Below are 21,847 nucleotides of genomic sequence, written 5' to 3'. Positions count from 1 at the left end.
TGAATTTGTACTTCAATATGCTGCACATTCATGCACTTATGAAATGAGTTTTTAAAGTCAAGAATGTATTTAGGATCCTTTTTTCTCAAAAAAAAATTAGAATTGTTTAAATGCTCTTCCAAAAGACAGATATAGTAAATACAGATTCTTCTTGAGAAAAATATGACAGCTTTGTAGACATGACTAATATTTAGACATACAATTTAAATATTTGTTTATTGTCTCTAGCTTTGGTTTTCATCATGTTGGCAGCAAAGACTCATATTTTTGACCCCTATAACATTGTTCCCTTGTATTGCTTTATCATGAGCAGCTACATGTCAGATTGATGCATAATTAATTCTGTTCACCTTCAAGAAATACTTTTCCTTTTTCTTCTATTAAATAAGACACGAATTAAATTTGCAAAAGTAAATATCTGATAATGGCTTTCAACAATAAGGACAGTGATATGGTTGTTTCTTTCTTACTGTGTTTTATGTTTTTCTTTATAGAGTTCTGTGGACTTCAGAAGCTAAAAATGTGGGATTAGGCAGATGTTTGTTTTTTTTTTTTCCCCTGCTTAACTTCGCATTATTTAGAAGTCAGAAAACCTACAGCTATTTTCAAAAATGTATCTTATACATTCTGAAACTCTGAAATCTGAAGTTCCTGCTTTCTGCAACTGGGAACAGTTGTAAGCTGGATTTTAATGCCTTCATGCGTCTGGTCTGACAGAAAACTGATCAATCGATATATGTTTTGTAATTCACTGAATTCTCCTGTTGACAGTTATAGAACAGTATGCTCAGATACTAAATCAGTTTTAGTGAATCAGAAACAAAAAAGATAGGGAGTGTTACTGACATGCAGAACGTGGAATTCTCTATCAAAGGTTCAACATTTTTGATGCTACATGAAAATGCTAATGTCACAGTCCAGAGGTCTCTGATGAGATATACTGGGCAGAATTCATCACCGTATGCTTTTTTTCTGTGACTTTCTACATATTCATGTTTGCCCTTGCTTCGCATCTTAGATTATCTTTGCAATCACAGAATGAAAAACATTTTTAATAAAAAGAGACAATCTCTATTCTGAAGAGAATAGAGAAAAGAGAAAATTCTGCAACAAATATTTTGGCAGTAGCTCTTCAATGTTTTATAGCAATGGACAGTTAGTAGTAATAGGAAAAAAAAGACAATTGCACTGTGATCTTCTAGAATATACTGAATATACTGGGAAAATAAGAAGTGTTTTACACTATTATTTCACGGGCTTTTTCTCTGTTGTATTCATATTGTATGTTGTATTTTCCTTTGAAAACTGTTTAGGTTAAATGAAGAATCTTGAGCATTAGTATCAAAATAACAGAAATAGTCTTTTGTGCAGTTACCAGATCATCACCAGATTTAAATATATTTTTCATACTAAATACTGTGCACAATCCTAAAGGAATTAATATGCTATTAAATCCTTCATTGGAGTCATTAGAAAAAATCCAACTCTTTAAACGTAACTATAAACTTTTTATGGAGGCTCAGTATATCTATAGATGTAATGTAAGCATTTTTTTTATTTAGCTAATAAAAATGACTATGAAATAGACACTGATAGAGATAAGACAGTAAAGTTGTTCAGAAATGACACTGAGATGCATGTTTAGAATGAATAACATTAGGATAGTCTCAAATGTATGTAGTTGTTAGCATTGTAAACTAGTTTTTTATTGCAAAAAAACTTTGTATTTTTATGTTTAAATGATTAATAGTATAAGCAAAATTAATCTCCATTGTAAGTTATAATAAGCAACGTCTGTTTTTGTTTTTTTGCTTGTTTGTTTGTTTTTATCAGTGACAGCTTTTTTTCCTTGAACAGATTTAAACCTGTTTTAATTACTACTTTATTTTACTAGTTTTAATTCTGATTTATGTCCCATATAATCACAACCATAAAGCTCAGTCTGTCTGTTCAGGATTTACTTAAACATTCATAATGCTTTGTAAAACTCAGACAATTTAGAAGCGTCTTCACTCAGTCTTTTCAAAAATTTCTTTAGCAGACAAGTTACGCTTTCTTTGGCTGCACTACATAGTGCACAAGATAACAGAGAATGCTTTTCGATTTTCTTCTCACTGCCCTAGTCACAGAATCACAAAGTGATTGAAGTTGGCAGAGACATCTGAACACATCTGGCCTAACCCCTCTCCAGCAGGGACACCCCAAGCAGGCTGCTCAGCACTACGTCCAGGCAGCTTTTGAAGATCTCCAAGAAGGAGACTCCACAGCCTCTGGGGAGCCTGTGGCAATGCTCTATTGCCTGCACAGCACAGAAGTGTGGCTAGTAAAAAAGTGTGTTCAGACAGAACATCCTGTGTTCTAGTTTGTGCTCACTTGTCTCTTCCGCTCACTCACTGGCACTGTGAACTCCAGGAAAGAGCCTAACTCATCTTCTTTGCACATACCATTCTGATATTTATGTATATTGATAAGATTCAGTTAATTCATGGAATGTATGTGGACAGTTGTCATGGGAGAGGAAGAATGTTCATATTAAGGGATTATATTTTACAACCCTTTTAAAGTATGTAAAGACCCTGGATCCTCAGCTATTTTTGGCTTAGATTGTTTCTGGTTCTTTTACTTACCTATTAGACTGTGTCAAATCCTTCCTACACTGTATTTTTGAATTGTCACCATGAGCTTTCACTGTACCTCTTGAGGATATCACTTCACACTTGATGTGAAGAGAATTATTTTATTTTCACAGAACGGAATACTTCAAAAATGATCCTACTTATTGAGATCCAATAATATAAGATCTTAGAGGAACAGTCAGTCATTCTTACACTAAGACTTATTCAAAGCACTAGCAACAAAGACTTGCTGTGAGTTTCTTGTACACTTCTGCTGTAGATTGTCAGCTCACTGCTAGAGCTACTGTGACCTTGGCATGCCTCTGTGTTCCAGATGACTGTCATTCTGGCGGCTAGTGTGACATCCACACATTCATCAAACAGTGCAAAATCATAAAAGCTTGTAAAGCAGATGCTTAGTAGTATGATCCCGCAGCTATTATTTGCAGGGCAGTAGCCAAGACCCATCACCAGCTATTTGTTAAAGAAGAATTTCATGGATCTGCCTTTAGCTTGAATATGGATGTAGATTAGAAGTAAGAAAAGAAACAAGACATGAGGTTAGTAGTTAATAAAGATACTTGAGGCATATAATCCAAAAATATATTTCTCAGCTGAGTTTTCTTTCAGAATGGTTAATGAAATTCCTGCAAATGAAAGGAAATGGAGACAGAATTACTCTCGGAGAAAAAAAAAAAAAAAGAAAGATAGAAAGAAAAAAAGGGATCTGTTTCTTACAAATTGTTTGGTGTACAACTTAATTCTCAACAAATTATTTATTTGTCTTTTTATAATTTGTAATGCACCAGAAATATCATGGTAAGGATGCATTTTCTGCCTTCTGTGAATCTTCTTGCTCAAATTGAAATGTGACTTGTGATGTAAACTTCCTCACAGTGTGAATTTCAGAAAGGTATAATTTCTCTGATTATTAGGCAACAGTAAGCATGTTTTTAGCATTGTATTTTAGTATTTCCCTGGACTGTGGCCGTGACAATTATGTAGTGACTTTCACTGTCTCCTCTCTGTAATGATATTGGTATTGATAATGTCAAGACCACAGGTATTTTCTGATACTGGCCCAATTTTTTAGTTGTTTGCCAATTGTTTGAAGCACTTCAGTGCTACAGATGAAATTCTAAAGAAAGCTTGAACTTTAACTGAATTGCTTGCATAATTATAGAATATAGTCTCCATCTATCTATCTATCTATCTATCTATCTATCTATAGCATGACATTAAATTCAAAGTATTTAACATCAGCTTTGCCTTTAAAAAAATATAACTCTTCTCAAGGAAACTGTCATGAACAACAGGAAATTAGGGGTGCTGTGTAAGAAACAATAATGATTTAGAGTAGTAATAAAAAATAGATGTGAAATCTGGTGGATCTAATTTTTCAAAAGTATTTGCATGTGTTAGAATAGCAAATTTCACTAGGAGTCTTTTTCTTCTGAATATTTAAGAGTTACATAATTATTAGATACCTTATTCTGTGTAGAACTGGACCTCTTCACAGCTGATAAGCATTGTGACTGAAACAAGGAATGGCAAATGCTCCAGGTAGACTTAAAATGCAAAGATAAAATCATGATGTTTTGATCATTTAAATCTCTTAGCTAATGTCTTCTTATCTGATGCATTTGCTAACAGATGTTTATGCTTGGTAGTACTAGTAAATTAGTTTCATGAACAATGCACAGGTAGGAGGTACAGGGAGAGAAGAGAGAATTAAGATCTGATAAAACAGATTGCCAAAATTGCTGTTTGAAATGGTGGTATTTTAGAACAGTAATTTGTGGTATGATACAAACACTTCACTACTAAAAGTTTTTTAAATAAATAAATTCAGTATCCAAAGGGATAAAATAGTTCCCTGCCTTAAGGACCAAAAGGGAAGATAACAATAGGCCTACTGTATAAGCTAGGATTTATAAGTAAGTCACAGAGTACTGTACAGGAAAAGCTGTGTCTACCCTTTTCTACTATTATTTTTACATTTTAATGGAGTTTTTATAGATTCATTACAGATGATGCCTAAGTGAACAGACAGAGGCTGTTCTGTTTACCCATATTTAATTTGAATTAGATCCAAATAATGACTTGTGCCCCAATGTGTTCTTACAGTGCACTGTTATCTGCATGTTTATGCAGATGATCATGTGGTTTTTAGATTAGTGACCAGTAATTTTCTTCTCTGATTCTGATACAATTTCTTGTCAATATAGGTCAACAATACTCAGTGCTTATAGATGTAAAAGACAATACAGATAAAATAAGAATAAAGCCTGTAATCCTTAAAGTCAATCATATTTACCACTTTCTCTTAATGTGAATTTTAGAGAATGGCACAAAATGAGAATAAGTATATTAACTACCACTGTATGACAATAGAAGTTTTTATCATAGGCACAGTACTGAAGAACATATATTCATGTGGGAGAGATTAGATGTTAAAGCTGAGGTAGGTAGTAATTTATTATAAAAAACATTAAATACATAATTAGCATTTGTGTGGTAATTTGAAGCTGTGTATATGAAGCATTGCTGAACAAGGCTCAAAATGCTTATGCTATAATCACCGTAACTTTTATAGTTTTTGGGAGAACGTGCTTTGTTTTCTGTGATCATCCACACAAAAGTAGTATTGAATATAGTTTAATGTGAATATATTAATAAGTATCTTTATTAAACGTAATGTTAATGTTTCAAAATGTTAAGAGAAATACCCTATATGGTGCATATTTTTTTAAACACTGGAAATAAGTAAAATTTTATAGACAGAATAAAAGCTCATTGCCATTTTTAGAGCAAAACTAAAACCAGAATTGTATTTTTTGAAAAAAATATCAGTCTCTTAAATTAGTAAAACTGAAAATCAAGGCACTGTCAGGACCTTATTCTGAGTGCATATTATGTTGAAGTGGAGGTTTAGTAAGTGATGCTTATTATTGATTTAATTAAGGATCAAGAATAGCACTTAAAAACATATCAACAGTAATCACTAAATAGATTGCATTATGTTTTGTATGACATTTAAAATAATGTATCTGTCCGACTCATCCAAGTGAAGAGGTACTATTAAAAATGTAATTTGGCTGGATTACCACCCTGAAAAGCACTTGAGCTAAATGTTTACTTACCAAATGCAGGAGGTCAAGAAATCAGTTATTACGGTTCAACAATATATCAATAACTTGTTTTCTTCTTGTTGGATCTGTTCTTGTTTATTGGAAGTATTTATTTTCATTTGTTTGTATTGACATACTTTGTTTAATGTGGCTCCTTGATTATTATTCTATACCAAAGTGAAATAATAATCTAATGGGTAATGGAAATAGATGAATGCAGTTATATACTGTAATGTGGACCCATGTATTCTCTTTCATGAACAAAACCTGAAGGAATAGGTTCTCATATCAGAGTGGTAGTTCTCACATTTGGATAGCTAGGAGCTAAAAACAGATCAGAGTACCTCTGAGAAGTTTCGTATCTTTTGGACTTCAATAATTAAGTCTTTGGTTTGGTTGGTCTGTTTTCACTTTTGCTAACGTGTGAGCTCTGTCATGATTGGAAATTCATAACTTCCTTTAATCAAAAGAGTATGAGAGGCTTTTTTTTTTATTTATTTTTTCTTCTCCTTAAGATGCATGAAGACTAAGAGAGCAGAGTGCTAGCCACAGTGCCCCATCAGACTTTGAACTAATAGAATGTGTGGGCTTCTCCACTTGGCCATGTTTTTGACGTGTTTGTGTTCAACAAGATAGATTTCAAGACTATAACATTAATAGATAATCTTACATATACCAGGAAGACATGCAAATAGAACAACAAAAATTATGGAAAACGAAACCTATGATTTTAAGTTGCTTCTTCTAGATTTCTAGCTGCTATTTTTTTATCTAACACATAGTATTGCTTTTGATCCAGTTGATATAGCAGCAGAGCATGTTACAAAGGAAAATTTTAAGAATATTAAAAATGAATTTATTGAAATGTATTTATTGAAAAATGTATTCCTGTGATGAATAATATATTTAGAATAGTCTATTTAATAATACACTTCATGCACAAGGAAAACCATAAGTGTTTTCTAGTCTCTACCACTATATTTTAGCATTACTCTAGTCTTTACCACTATATTTTAGCGTTACATTCTTTCAGTATTTCCCTGGATCCTAGTGTTGACAGTTCTAATTTTCATAAAGTCTTGGAGAGGGAACATTGCTAGATCTTATTGCACTCTGATCTCTTTGGTGATAGTTCTTGATAAGGGCTTCTTCCTCCTAAGTCTTGGGTTCATTTTTGTGTGTTTTCTAATTGACAGTTTTTCCTTTTTATTGATTCCCGGGAACATTTTGGAAACATCAAGGCTTTTGCTAATTTATGGGGTCTTAGCTGAGCTTAAGTGAATAAAGAAGCAAACAAACAGTCTCACCAGAAACAAATTTGGCTGTTCAGGCTGATTCTGTACCATTTGAAGGAAGATAGTGTTGTCTAATGCACAGAGATCTGCATTTGGAATCTAAATGCTATTATTCCTCAGTGTATTCAATTATCTTTGGCAGTTTATTTTATTGGCTCTGTATTTACACTTTAATTGGAGTAATAAGGAATACTTTCTTTTGCAAAGCATGTTGGCATCTTCTGAACAAACGGTATTATGATTTCTTAGTAATAAAATAATTCCTTTGGATTATAGGGTCAGTAATTAAAGTAAGTGAAATGCCAAAAAAGCCTTTGTGGGCATTTATCTTCTTATGTGCATAATAGCAATGGAAAGGCAGTAGAAAGGCAACTATGGACAACATGTAATGTGGGAACAAGTGTGTCAGTTTTACACTGTTTAGTGGATTGTGCTAACAAAAACAATGGCTATAGGGGATTGGAGTCAGGTTCTAATTAAAACACACTATGTTGTATGCAGATGCATTTGATGGTTAGGATTCCACTTTAGTTGCTGATATATGGGGCAGTAAGTAGAGCAGATATTTTGTGTGAGTAGCTCAATGGCTGTAGGGAATCCATTAAATGGCTTGGCAAGATCTCAACTGTGAATACCTGAAATGTTGGAAAATTCCTCATATGTTATTTAATAATGTCGCAGTTTAAGCTTTTTTTAAAATGTTTTATGTTTCAACAATTCTTATTTCTTTTGATTGGTGACTGAATTAACTGATACTTGGTTACATTTTTTTCAAAAAGAAATTCCAGTGAACTATTACAGCTGTGTTTAAACAACTCCATCATATTTCAAAAAATATTCCTATTTATTAACTTTTTCATGTTTATTGTTGCCATGGTCTTAGAATTGTGATAATATTTCTATCAAATATTCCTCTTCATTTATGGTTTGCACCTCAGTATACTGCTTATCTTACAGTCTCACTGATTTAATATCAGCATTCTTTTTTTTTGTTTGTTTGTTTGATTTTTTGTTTATTTAGTTATTTAGATGGTGAAAAGGAGATCTTTATAATTCTAATAAGGTAATCATCGATAGAATTTTTGTGTAAGAACTACCTAGTTTTATTGCTATTTCTAGTCAGTGATCTCTGTCTTCCTCTTCTATGGTATTTTGGGCATACACACTTCTAATTTTTAAGGCTTCAAGTCAGATCAGCATAGGCTAGGGAAATAGAATATTTTTTGAAAGTTTTATGAAGTACAGGGTTGAGGTATGTATTCTTTAATGCTTGTATCATCCTTTCACATTGCTTCTGTATTATGCTGTTCTTAAAGTAAAATAGATATTCAAAACCATTTAACTGTGTTTGAAGCATATGGTTCTTCTTGAAGTTTTAAGAAGATTCAGAAATTTGAAATAACATAATTATATTTCCATTTTTTACTTCTTTTGTTTCCAAATCCCTTTGAACATGGGGTGTCTGCAAAGGAAATAACAATGAATTGCATTCATATGATCATATTACTTTCAAATTTCACGTAGCAGTGGGTAGGACAAACAAAATATGTTATATACTATTATATTTGAATTAATACGTCAAGAAAATGGAGTAAGTTGTGTAAGTTTTAAAGAGCTTTATGCCTTCTACTTACAATTTTAAAACTTTAAAATAAGGCTCTTCAGTTCTCTTGTACGTATGTTCTCTTGTAGCTTTACTGAGCAGCTAATTGTCACTTCATTTTCTGCCTTTAAGAGAAGTTCCATCAAGAAGGCCTCATTTATTAATTGATTTTTTTTAGTAAGACTCCATCATTAATAGTACATTACATATAGCTCTATTGTCTGATTGCATCTTAAAATAAAACTTTTTGCTTCCACTTTTGACTTTGTCATTACTATAGTGCTTACATTAATTTCTAGCGGACTTAAAAGATAATGAAATGTCTTATCAGCAATGAAAAGAACACATAGATCTAGGCATTTTACAAATGTCACCTTGTGATGTTCCCTACTGATTTTTCTAGGAAGAATGTCCTTACGGAAATTTCTTAGGACAACTAATGCTTATAAGAAAAAGTAATTATGACAGGAAATTCACTTGCAGAGTTTCTATCAGACAACTCCTTAGGTGTCTCATCTTTTTTACACATTATTTATTTCACAGTCTATTTTTCTAATCATAAGTAATCATGCTGAATGCTTTTTTTATACGGGAACTATGTCTTGTAATTTCAGGGAAAAAAAAAAAATTAAAAAAAATAGTTCTTCTGAAATACTTATAATTGTTCATCCAGAAACAAACATAATATGTTTGGAAGTAATTTTTGTGTTTCTAGTTTTTTTAATGAAAATAGATTATTTTTTTCATTTGAATCATTTCAGAGTATGCATATTTAATGATGATTAGATTAATATACATGTATATTTTAAAAACTAGAAAACAGCAATGAACTTGGAGTGGTATCTTAAAGCTGCCCTTTTTTTCCAATATATACCAATGTTATTTTATATTTATTTTTATCAATATTATTAGTATATTTTTCTTGTTTATATTTATTAATTCCTTTTAAGATCTTTCTCTGTTGTTTTTTACCACTATTATAAATCTATTTTCCTTTTTTTTATATTGACTCAACTGTTTTAAAATTTTCCTGTGCTGTAATCATGTTCAAAAGTATCCATTCAAAAATGTCTTGCATTATTTGTCAAAGATAACCCACCCCTTATCAAAGAAAAAGCTGAAATATCTCTCTAAGGATTCAGAGTTTTATCTGGATTTTATCTAAATATACCTAGGTAAGCGGTAGTCTGCCATGATCATCAAAACTCCCCATACAGTCTATGGAAAGGACAATTCTAAATGGCATTTTGGTCCATTTGGAAACATCACATGAAGTATTGTGTCACCATTTTCTTTCTACCAACTGTAGTAGGAGACATTAGCCCAGGTGCTTAATATACGTATGCTGAAATTTAGGTTTTAACGAATTAGATCAAAAGAATTTAATGCAGATATTTCAACTTTTGACTACTTGAATCTTTCCGGTGTTGTGTTGTGTTAGAGTAGAATAACAGCAGAAAAGTGAAATTGCATAACAAGATCTTTTTTCAATAGCTCTAAACATGTCTTCACAAACAATATATTTCCCATAAAGCAACTTCTCTTGTGATGCTTTCTTTACTCTTAGCTAGGTCTTTATATATTTAATGTATGGTTTATATCCAATTACTTGATTGCAATTTATCATATTACTAAAGATGAACATTCACATTTGTTTTTAAATTGTAATATAAAAGAACTAGATTCTAACCAACTTGAGCATATTTAAGTAGTACATTACCATATTTTCCAATGGAATACTTTGTCAGTTTCTTTAATTCTACTTAAAGTAAAAATAGCATTAACAGAAATAGTCTTATATGCATAGTTATTTTTATTGCCTGGAAAACAAAGAAAGAAACAAAACACATTGGATTTTATTCTTCTATTTATTGTCTTTGCCTTTCTTTCTCTTTATTGGTCATGATTTAGTAATGAATTAATACTTATTATAATGTAGGAATATTAAAAGATACACATTATTTGCGCCTGATTTAGGAGCATATTGCCTGAAATTCTTGTGACTGTTTAAGTATATTGTAGATAGTGAAATACATTTTATTTCAAAATCTGACAGGCCTACCAGGTTTTGTTTTATTTGTTTGTTTGTTTTGGAAAGAACCTGTGTTTGATCATGAAACAAAAATTCTGACCTATTCGCAAAATAATGACATGGATATTCTTTAAACTTATATTATTTTTAAACCTCTATTATACATTTTCTTTTTTAAACACTCCCATGCAATCTCTATTTCAAAACACAAAAGGTTTTTTGTCCTGGAATCAATGTTAGCATGCTTTTGAAAACATAAACATACAAAGAACATAGTTTATGAAGCAAGGTATGAAAAGTACAGCATGGATTTGTAGAAAGGGGCAATATATTCTCTAAGATCATTTTGTTATAAACAGATTATAAACAGGTTTTCCTTTGCATTAGGAACTAAAGCAATGTATTTCAATGCAAGACTTGTCTACTCTGGTAGTGTAAGTTAGTTCTCAAGTTGATAATTGAAATCCTATTCCCATTCTAGCACAGAAAAATGAGATGTGTTGGCTTATTATTATTATTATTATTATTATTATTATTAAAGATTGAGGCAGTCTAAACAACTACCTTAGCTTGGACACTTGCTTTTTACAAAGCTAGGTGACTTCTGCCACATAGATCACAGAGATAAACTATATGGAGGGTATCAACTGGCTTTTCATACTGCTGCTGAATTATCAATATAATACAGCTGATGCAAAACTGTTTGAATCTGACACAAATCTTGTGGACAGCCACAAAACAAGATAATTGTGCAAATTATGTGAATGTCTGTCCACAGGCATCTATCAAATTTAGTATAAAGATAAAACTAAATAACTCCGTAGAAAATCATCATGACTCTGCACAATGATATTGAGGTTTTGAGGAAACCTTGCAAAAAAGTACATTATAAATACGCATGCATATAAAACCTACAACTCCAAGTCACCAATATTGGACTCTAAAAAGTGGATTTCATGCAAGTCTTCTTTTGTACAAAACTAAATCCATTTCAGTTTAGGCTTTAAAATTTATGGTTTACATGAATTCTGAATATTTTTTTCAAACAATTCTGATTCTATTTTTATTCTCTGGGCAGTTCATGAGACATTCAGTGAAATCAAAATTTAGTTTTAGTATCTTATATAATAAAAATTTGATTACGCATTTTTGTTCACCAGTCTCTTCCACCTTCTTGTGAATTGATCATACAATCTTGTCATTACACAATTCCCCTGAAGAAAAATATATAAAGGGGTTTTAACTTCATCTACTTACTGAATTACGTATTTCTTGTTGAACTATTGAAATTAAATAAAGTTGTTTTTTTTTTTATAAAAGGTTGTCCTAGCATCCTTAGTATTTCATGACTTTAAAAGTTTATGGCAAGGACTTTGAACTTGAGGAAAAAAACAGAATTTTCTTTACTTTGTTTGTCATTGTCAAATCAGATAAGACTAACTGAAAACAGTAGAAATGAGTCCTTTTGGCTTTACTGATGGTAATCAAATTACTTCCTTTAAGATTAGAACAGTTCAGATAACCTGTGCTATGTTTTGATATATATGAAACTTCATTGAAACAGGTCATAAAGCTTGCTTTTGAAGAGTTTGAACTGGAAAGAGGATATGATACCCTCACTGTTGGAGATGCTGGGAAAGTTGGTGATACCAGGACAGTGTTGTATGTGTAAGTACAGAACTGCAACAGTTTTCACTGGAAATTTGCTGCTATATGTTGTTGATTCTGCATATCTATTTATAATTATATATCTATTTATAATTATTGTTTATATAATTAGTTTGTATAATGTAAGCTTATATAAAGTGTATAATCATAGAATGGCTTGAGTTGGAAAGGACTTTAGAGATCATCAAGCTCCAACTCCCCTCATGCAGTCAGTGCTGCCAACCACTGAACCAGGCACCAGATTGGGTTGTCTACAAGCCTTGAAACCCTACTAAGAAAAAAGCTCAGGTTTTCCAGGATTATTGCTATTTTTTTTTTTTTAAGTCAGAAAAACAAAGAATGAATATTGGAAATAGGGTAATAGAAGGAGAATAAACAGGGGAGATTTAAAAATGTGATGGGAAGACAACTGATGTATATACTAGGATAACTCTATTGAAATTCTCAGTCTTTGCACAAGCTTTCAATACTGTCTAAATTCTCAACTATTAGCACTTATCTTCCTTACCCCAGAGGTATACTGATACAGCTGGTTGGGATTAAGGAGGAATATCCTTTTTCAAAAAAGAGAGAAGGTGGATGTCAAAGGCTATTGTCAAAGGCTATCAAAGTACAGGCTATTAAGTCTAAGTTTAATTTCTGTGAGGGGGGAAGGGAAAAAATATTTAATAAAAAATAATATTAAATAAAAAATATTTAATAAAAAATAAAGTTTTAAGAGCATGATCTACATCAAGGTGGTATATTTAACAATATACTTTGATAGAAAGCATATTATTTCAAATCAATTTAATCAATTTCTATGACAGCATAGTTGGTATTTTCAATAGGGGAGGTAAAAATTTGCACTTTGTATACGCCATATTTTGTTTCATTAAAACTATATAGTTTTTTTTTTAATTATTTTTAATTAATGAAAGGAGATATGCCAGTGAATTTTATTATTTTTAACAATTCTTTTTCAATGTAACCATAATTTCTTGAAAAATTTTAATATTACAGTATATTCCTGTTGAAAAGATAAGCTCTGGAAATAGACCAATACAACTTCCTGAAAATTGATCTAAATAAATTTAGGTTGTAAAGTTCTTGCTAAACTTATTTCTGATATTTAACAGTGTCTGGCTAGGAACAAATTACTACCCTGACAAGCTAATTCAGTAGTGATAATCATGTGTGAGGTAAAGACCATCTATCAAAATTTCTCCTCCTATTCCTTAGTGTGTGTTCTTAAATTCTTGTAAATTAAAATAATACTGCTTTAGAAAGTCTACTTCTCTTCAAAATTATTTTTTATTGTAGCACTTCAATTAAAACTTAATTATCTTTTTAGAACTTTTTCCCTTACATCATGGATCTTCTTTTAAATTTTCCTGTCTATAAAGGAGTTTCATTTTATTTTATGACATAAAGAAGAAATAGAAATTACTTGTTTGAACCCTTCCATTTTTGTCAGTTGTCCATGAGAAAAAGATGTGTTTTAGTAAACTCTGATCCTTTACCTCTTTTCACACACAACTTGGAAATTTCTTGGGAGCTTGAAAACCAACCTACCCTTGCAAAATGAATATATTTTACTTATTTAAAAAAACAAACAATGAAAAATACCTCACTTCTTGTAATACTTCTCTATACTTTTTGTATATCTTTTGTAGTTTTCATATACTGTTGAATCTGACTTTCTAGTGACTTTGTCATACTACTTTAAAAAAATCTTACTTTTGAATGGTTACTTAATTATAAAACTTAGGAGAGAGAGAAAATTATTTTTCTTTGTTGTTAATAAAAACAATACTGCGATGGAATTTCTTCTTTAATTAGATATATAGTTGACATCAATAATGATGAAAGAAAAACACAAGCCAAGTAAAATTGGGGATTTTTACTGACAGGCTGCTTTAAAAATTAAAACTTCAGAATTGGCTTGCAGTTTGGTTACAATTAAGAACACAAATAATGTAGTGATTTTTTTTTTTTTTTTTTTTTTTTTTTTTTTTTTTTAACTGTGAAGGTAAGAATAATACAGTAAAATTGTTTCTTTAAAGGGTAAGAAAACCTGCTAACCCTTAAAAAGGCATTAACCTCAAAGAAAGAAATTTCATTCACATCTTGGAAACTCAGAAGATGTTTAGGATTAAATTTTGAAATTATTTATTATTTTGTATATTAACTTAATGCCACGAATGCTGATGTATTAAATTCTGAATGCTCTCCATCATTCTGCTTACCTTATTGTTCTAACATCTAAAAGAAAATACATTTATTGAAAATATTATGCACAGGAAAAAAAAAGAAAAAAGAAAAAAGAAAAAAAATGCAGAAAGCACTCAAAGCTTTTTCGTATACATATTTATAGAATATCCTGGATTTATACTGCAACTTTTCTTTTAAATGACAGATTATTGTGTACTTCATTTTGTAGCAAAGGAGGATGAATGAATACACACAGATGAAAACTGCACACTAGAATTTTCTATTTTTATCTACAACTTTGTCAAACTAAAAAGCACACTGAGAACATGGTTGTTATGAACGTTATTTTAAAGACTGATTTCTGGCCCCTGACAATTGAATCTCAAACCTAAAATCCAAACTTTTACATCTTTTATATAAAAATCAAGCTTCTCATTCTCAATTTATCATAATTCTCCTAAGTTAATGTATGTAGGTTGTTTGTTTGTTTAAAAGAGCAATAAAATATTTTAAGAACTTGACATGTTTCTGTAACCACTTGTTTCCTAGGGCTTTTTTAATAGGCTTTTTTTTTTTTTTTTTTTTTAATGACCATGCCCGTCTGCTATTAACATGGTGACATGGTGCTATGTTTGTGCCATCCAGGGCATCATGCCTCAAATCTTCTTTTTACTTTTTTTGACACTTGAGATTAGAGAGCCAATAGGGCAGAAATTGCTTCCACTCATTATTGTCTTCTCTGAAAGCTGTCTTTTTATATCCCGTGAGTCTGTTCACAGTACTGAAAAGTTGGCACAAATTTAACTTCCTTTACTTCATTTGTTGCATCTGTTGTCACAACATTTAAAACTTCTTTAATGTAGACAGGCAAGATATGATTGCACATACCCACAGTGAAATGTGTTTAGTGCCAGCCAATCTGTCTGAATGGCTGTTCTCTGAGTTTCTATTCCTGAACTTGCTAAACAGCCTGGTCTTCAGATGGTTATGGCCTGGGATGAACTGAATTAGCAACAGTGTGTGTTGTCAGACAGATCAGCATTCTCATATCAGATGTACCTCATTTTGCCTGTTTCCTAGTTGAAGAAAGTTGTTTTATGTGTAGAGAAATCCTATTCTCAGGAATCCCCTAATTAAATAAAAAACTAAAACTACAACAAAGCTGAAACTGCTGTTTTCTTTATTGAAGTCTTAGATTCACAGATTATAAGGGAGTAAGTAATGAAGAAAGTTTTTGCTTTAACATTTTTGCATTCCTACTTTTTGTGTGAGAGCCTTCCCTGCAGGAAGTGACATGCCAAGTCACTGATGTCAATATTTTTGGTTTCAGATTCAGCAGCATTTTCTTTATAATGTCAGTATGTCTGTATTTCTTAAAATTATAGTTATTGATTTCAATATCTATTCAAGATTCTTCCTCTTTCATTAGACCTATGTATCATGGATACAAATGCACTCTGACTCAGACTCTTCTTGGGAGCATTCTGAAGTCCAAGTTGCCGAAAACTACTTAACTACACAAGATGGGAAGTTACTATAATTTGCTAGAAATCTGCTGAATATTCATCAATATTCAAGAAAGTCTATACTATCTGATTGTATATGTGATACAAATAAATGTACACAACACTTGTGAAATTTTCTGATTTAGTTATCTTCGTCAGCTCAACATCTGAGTCAACAGACAGCAGACTGCATACACAGATGAGACTGCATCACACTTTTGATCTAAGGAACATCTGACTGCCATAGAGTGCTTTAGTTAATTCACTTTCAGAGTCTTGTGGTGGAGATGTTCATGCCACACTTGCTCAGTTACTGATAGTAATGAAAAGAAATACTTTTTCAATATGGTCTGCTAATTGTTGTATGTCTTCCACTCAGTAGAACTCCAATACATATTTCAGCAGATTCTTAGTAGATAATAATGCTTTTCAGTTTGTGGTTTTTTGTTTGTTTATTTTGTTTTTACATTTTCAAGAATAAAAATTGACAAATGAATATTCTCCACTTGAGGTGTTCAAGTTCAGGCTCGCAGGGATATACTATTCTTCTTTTGTAGGTTCCAAGGTTGATTTATACTTTATATTTTCTTTTTTGTCTTTCATTACTTTGATCTCTCCATTCAGTTGGAAGTTCAAATAATATTTGAATGGCATCTTGCTGAAAACTTCACTTAGCACCATGCAATCATAGTAATGAAAATTGATGATTTCATATTTAAGAATGTGGTCATGAAAATATTTTTTTCTCAACTCTCAATCATGCTGAAACTGTGCCATACTCTGAACCAGAATGAAATTGGACAATCTAGCTAGCTGAACCAGAGCTCCTTGATTCTTTGTAGGATGAAATTGCTGAAAATTTAAAGTGGAAGAAATTATAAATGCTTATTTCTTACAAATTATTACTTTACCTATAATCTGTATTTTTCAGCCCATCTATTAAGAATCTTAAATCTCTCCTTGTATTTACTAGGCATCAAACTGAGCAGACGATAGCACAGATTTTTGTTTGTGTATATGTGCCGTCTATGGCATTGGCATTTTGAAGGGAGTTGACATCAAGCTGAAGTGTGACTTTCTTAACTGGAGTCTTTTCTTTATCACGTTCATCATTTTCAGCAAGTCTGTAGGAATTTAGATATCATTACTATCAAACTTGATTAACATCAGTTATTCAGTTCAAGTTATATTAAGGTGACAGCTAAGGATCAAATGGATGGGTAGTGTGAATGTGTGGTTATTGTTCCACTGGGAAACCAGTTTATAAAAACAACAACAACAAAAAACAACAGACACAACTCATCCATTGGATTACTTTTAAGATTAAACTTCACTGGTTGTGTGATACAATTACTTTTTTTTTTTTTTTTTTTTTTTGTACTGCACAGAACATCTACATGCAGTTAAAGTATGCTTTATTACTTATAAAGATTTAGAATTTTAGAATTCAGAAAACATAAATGTAGGTGTCCTGCAATAATCCAGTAATGTGTGTGGGACCACCTAAATACTTGATACTAGGTTATGTAGTGTGTATATATATATATATATATATATATATATATGTATATGCGTATATGTATAAGAATAGTCACTGGCTAATTCTTGCAGGAACCTCACAGATTACCAGTTGAATTCCAACATATCTCCCTTATTGTCAAAAAATATCAGTGAATGTTATTTATTGCTGGGGAAAAATATTTTCATTAACTATTTTAACTGGAGAGATAAGGCAGAATAACAATTATTTCTGTGGCTTCAAAAGGTGTTTCCCAAATGTACTCTTCACTCTTTCTTTCTTGACATCTATTTCCACAAACATCTCATAAATTACTCTTTTTTAATGTTACTCCCTATCTGTGAGTTATATTTTCTTCACTTCTCAACCTCTTTCTACAAAGTTGTAGTTGTAAATATTCTGAACTATGTGCCATTGCAGCAGCAGTTTAGATGTACAGACAGAACTCCCAAGCCATTTCTCTTGTGTGATTTTTATTTTTTATTTTCTCGGAGGGGAGGCTGGAGGGTGAGGAATGGGGGGTGTGTTAATCAAAGTAAGAAAACAAAATATTTCAGATATAAGATTCACACTGCCTTATTCACAGCCTTCCTGAATAAGGCTTTTAGAGGCAAGATAGGATTACCTACAGCTTACCTTAATGCTCTTCATTTCTTACTTTACTTCTGTACAGTCTCTCCTTTCACTATGTTCTTGCTTTTAAGTTGCAACAGTATTAACATCTGATAGTGCTATTTTTGAGGAAGATTTCAAATACCAGAGTTTGTTTACTTTTAACATTTCTTGGGAAGTTCTGTGTTTGGAGCAACTTCTTTCAGCTTGGCACTGTATTATCATGATTTTTTTGTTGCTGTTACTTATCTCACATGCGTTTTTTTTTTTTTTTTTTAATCGTAGTCGATTGGAAGAAAGACAGAAGATGCAGTATATTACTTATTTGAGCAAAATAGTCTGCTCAAACGAAAGGGACAAAGTCATTGTTAATTTGTTATATCAACTGCAGTTATTGCCATACTTATGGTTCCAATCTCAAAAGCTTCTAATAAACCAACTTCTGCCTGCAGTTCAATGTAGATATTCACCACTTATGATTTATTTTTTGTTTCTGTAATGACAGCTTAGGCAGAGATATTCTACTGCACTTTTCATGTTTGACTTTTCATCTGCCTTTTTAAAGTTTTTATGGTTATCACAAAGATCTGAGCAGTTTTGCAGATAAAATACTATAGCCTCTTTATATGTGATGCGCATTTTTCATTATTAAGAGAATCATAGAAAAAGACCTTCAAGATCATCCAGTCCAACTGGCCACCTACCACCAGTATTTCCCCACTCAACCATGTCCCTTTGTACAGTATCTAAAAGTTTCTTAAACACCTCCAGGAACAGTGACCCAACAGCCTCCTTGGACAGCCCATTCCAGTGCCTAACCACTCTTCTGGAGAAGAGCCCACCATGAATCTCCCCTGGCACAACTTGAGGCCTTTCCCTTAGTCCTGTTGCTAGTTGTGTGGGAAGAGTAATCCGCAAGGATTTTATTGATTAATAAATTAATCATCTTTTTGCTTTATGATGTCTATCACCAGCATAAGGGTGGTGAAGCATTGGAATGAGTTGTCCATATAAGCTGTGACCCCATCCCTGGAAGTGTTCAAGGCTGGGTTGAATGGTGTGATCAGCAACATGGCCTATGGGATGCTGTCCCTGCTCACAGCAGGCGGTTGGAAGTAGATAGTCTTTAAGGTCCCTTCCAATTCAAAACATTCCATGATTTTATGTCAGAATTACAGATGAACGCAGATGATTGCTGTAAAACTCTGTTTTATTGTGTGATTCATCATCTTGCCTGTTGTATATGAGGTTCTGCTAAGTTCTTATGAACTCATGTGCTGTAACACAGGCAAACTAACTTCCTTTGCTTTTAAAAAAAAAAAAATTGCAAAAGAAATAATGCTAACCAAAACATGTGAAAACAATTTATCTGGTACACTCCTTCGCTTATCTATGAGGTAATTACTGATTGAAATATTTAGATTTCCTAATTTTATTAAAAAATGTTTAACAGTTGTTAATTTGAATGCATTCATTTAATGATTTTTTTTTTTAAGACTCAAATTATTCTCATCCATATAAAATAGCTAATTTTATTTTAAAATAAATGAAATAAATAAATCAGGACACAAGGTTGCTATATTGTAAACAGTTGTAAAATCGGTAAATCACTGATTAGTGATTTAAAATGCTGCTTTATTTCCTTTTTTTTTCTTAATTTTTTTTTTTTGCTTCAGCAAATGACTTTTTAATTTATCCTGCATGCAGACTCACTGGATCTAGTGTTCCTGACCTTATTGTAAGCATGAGCAACCAGATGTGGCTTCATTTACAATCTGATGACAGCATTGGCTCACCAGGATTCAAAGCAGTTTATCAAGGTACGAACTAAGTTAACCACTTTAAACTGTAACTTTCTTCATATGTTGAAATAAATCTTCAAATACAGTTTTAGTCATTTCACAGATTTGTATTTTTGATGCTGTTTCTGTTGTTGATAATGGAGATGTATAAAATAATTTAAAAGTATCTGAAGAAAAAATGAAATTTAGTGTGATAATGCTTTTTCTTGAAGGTCAATACAAACAAAGAAACTAACTAAAACAGATTTCTATTATGTTTGGAAAATCTAAAATGTTACATGCTGCTAACCTTTTGAAATTCTTTATTATAGGTACTATCTGAAAAGTATAGTTAGTTTTCTCTGAATTTACTGATGTGATTACAAAACTGAAGTTTCATGCAGCACTAAGGATCTTCGCAGATCTAAGTCAAAATTAATATGGAATAATGACTATTAATGGGAAACTTCCCTCTCCCCTTCCATTCAGCAGCTGTGTTTGGCTGGTTTAGCCTGTGTTCATATCTTTTTGGTGATAGACTCAACAAGTTAAAACATATCAAGAGTTCAAAGTCTGTTTGCCTCTGTGTTAAAAAATATTGTGCACTGCAACAGTAATGTATTTTCTGAGAATGAGAGAGAATTTCTGTGTTTTAGCTCAGCTAGTGAAGATTACTCTTTTAGTCAAGCTTTTTTGGAAAGTATTTCTACATCATAATTTAAAATATTCCATATATGAAATAGCTCAGACATTTTTACTGTATTGTAGAAAAACAAAATGTTATATAGCTTTTCATTCAGGTTAATAATTATGTAATAATTTAGTATTTGATTTTAAGATGAATGTTACTTCCAAATTCTAATTAACATTTAATTAAAGGTTTACCATAGCCATATTTTTTGAAAACATTGGCATTACAAATTCTTTTTAAAGACTGGAAAGGGACAAAGTCTAAAAACAAAGCTGATATTTTCTGAAAAGAAACAATAAGACTGAAATGAGCATTATTTGAGTTATATATATGTATTCATATATATACTTAGATGTATTCATACGTATATTCATTTGTTGGTATTCTTTTCCTTTCACTGCAAAAAAAATCCTATGAATGAGGGAAGTAGACAGATTTCCTTCTAATCTCATATAGTTTGGAAATTTGTTGATAGAAATTTAGGCAACTGTCTATTGCATTTTATTTGATACGTACAATCAAATACACTAAGGGTTTCTGCATTTTTAGCTTTCTGTGGGGCTCCTGTGGTTTATTCATTTTGGTAAGCTAGATGTGTAAATTTTATGTACATGTATGTACATGTAAAGTCAGTGTTTCAATTTCAAGTTTGTGGTTAAGCCAGACACTACGTTTGCTTTTTCTCTGTGACGAATGTGTGGGCCAAATTTTTTGGAAAGTCCTAGTCTTAGTTGATACAGTTCAGATAAAAATTTCATAGAACAACTTTATCATTTTATGGAAATGAAAATTTGCAGTAGCTTTTTAACACTTTAAACTTTTACTCTTTACTGTTTTTTTAATGTTTGTTTTTAGTTACAGAAAATGCCACGCTGTGTGTTCCACAACCATAGATGTTCAGCTACATCACATATAAAGATAGTCCTTTCACTTTTTTTGAAATAATTTTAACAGTTTACCAGTATGTTTACATATTTCAAAAAGGAGTAAAATAAGTGTCACTTTGAAATCTACTGATATTGATTTGCATTCTTAACCATTCTTCTTTATTTCTAAAGTTTCTGCAAATTGTAGTCCAAAAGGATGATACATCACAGCTTGACAGCAACATCTATCATGAGTTTGTTCTTTTGAGCAATACTATCATAAATTCATATAATAGCATCTGATTTTTGTGACATCTTTTCTAATTCTTTTGTTGT

The 21,847-nt window shown here is 31.6% G+C and overlaps 1 protein-coding gene across 1 annotated transcript in view; it reads left to right on the top strand.

Moving 5' to 3' along the window:
• CSMD1 (CUB and Sushi multiple domains 1) overlaps nt 1-21,847 on the top strand; it is a 988,742-nt gene that overhangs the window by 716,472 nt on the left and 250,423 nt on the right. The window contains exons 11-12 of the mRNA XM_042815127.1: nt 12,241-12,344; nt 19,881-19,993. Of these exons, the coding sequence (XP_042671061.1) occupies nt 12,241-12,344; nt 19,881-19,993 (217 nt within the window). The remainder of the gene's footprint in view (nt 1-12,240; nt 12,345-19,880; nt 19,994-21,847) is intronic.

The sequence above is a fragment of the Centrocercus urophasianus genome, unplaced genomic scaffold (genome assembly GCF_019232065.1).
Source record: "Centrocercus urophasianus isolate 14NV4802_14NV808 unplaced genomic scaffold, USGS_Curo_1.0 seq_10, whole genome shotgun sequence".
Lineage (NCBI taxonomy): Eukaryota > Metazoa > Chordata > Aves > Galliformes > Phasianidae > Centrocercus > Centrocercus urophasianus.
This window is presented reverse-complemented; position numbering and strand designations above follow the sequence as displayed.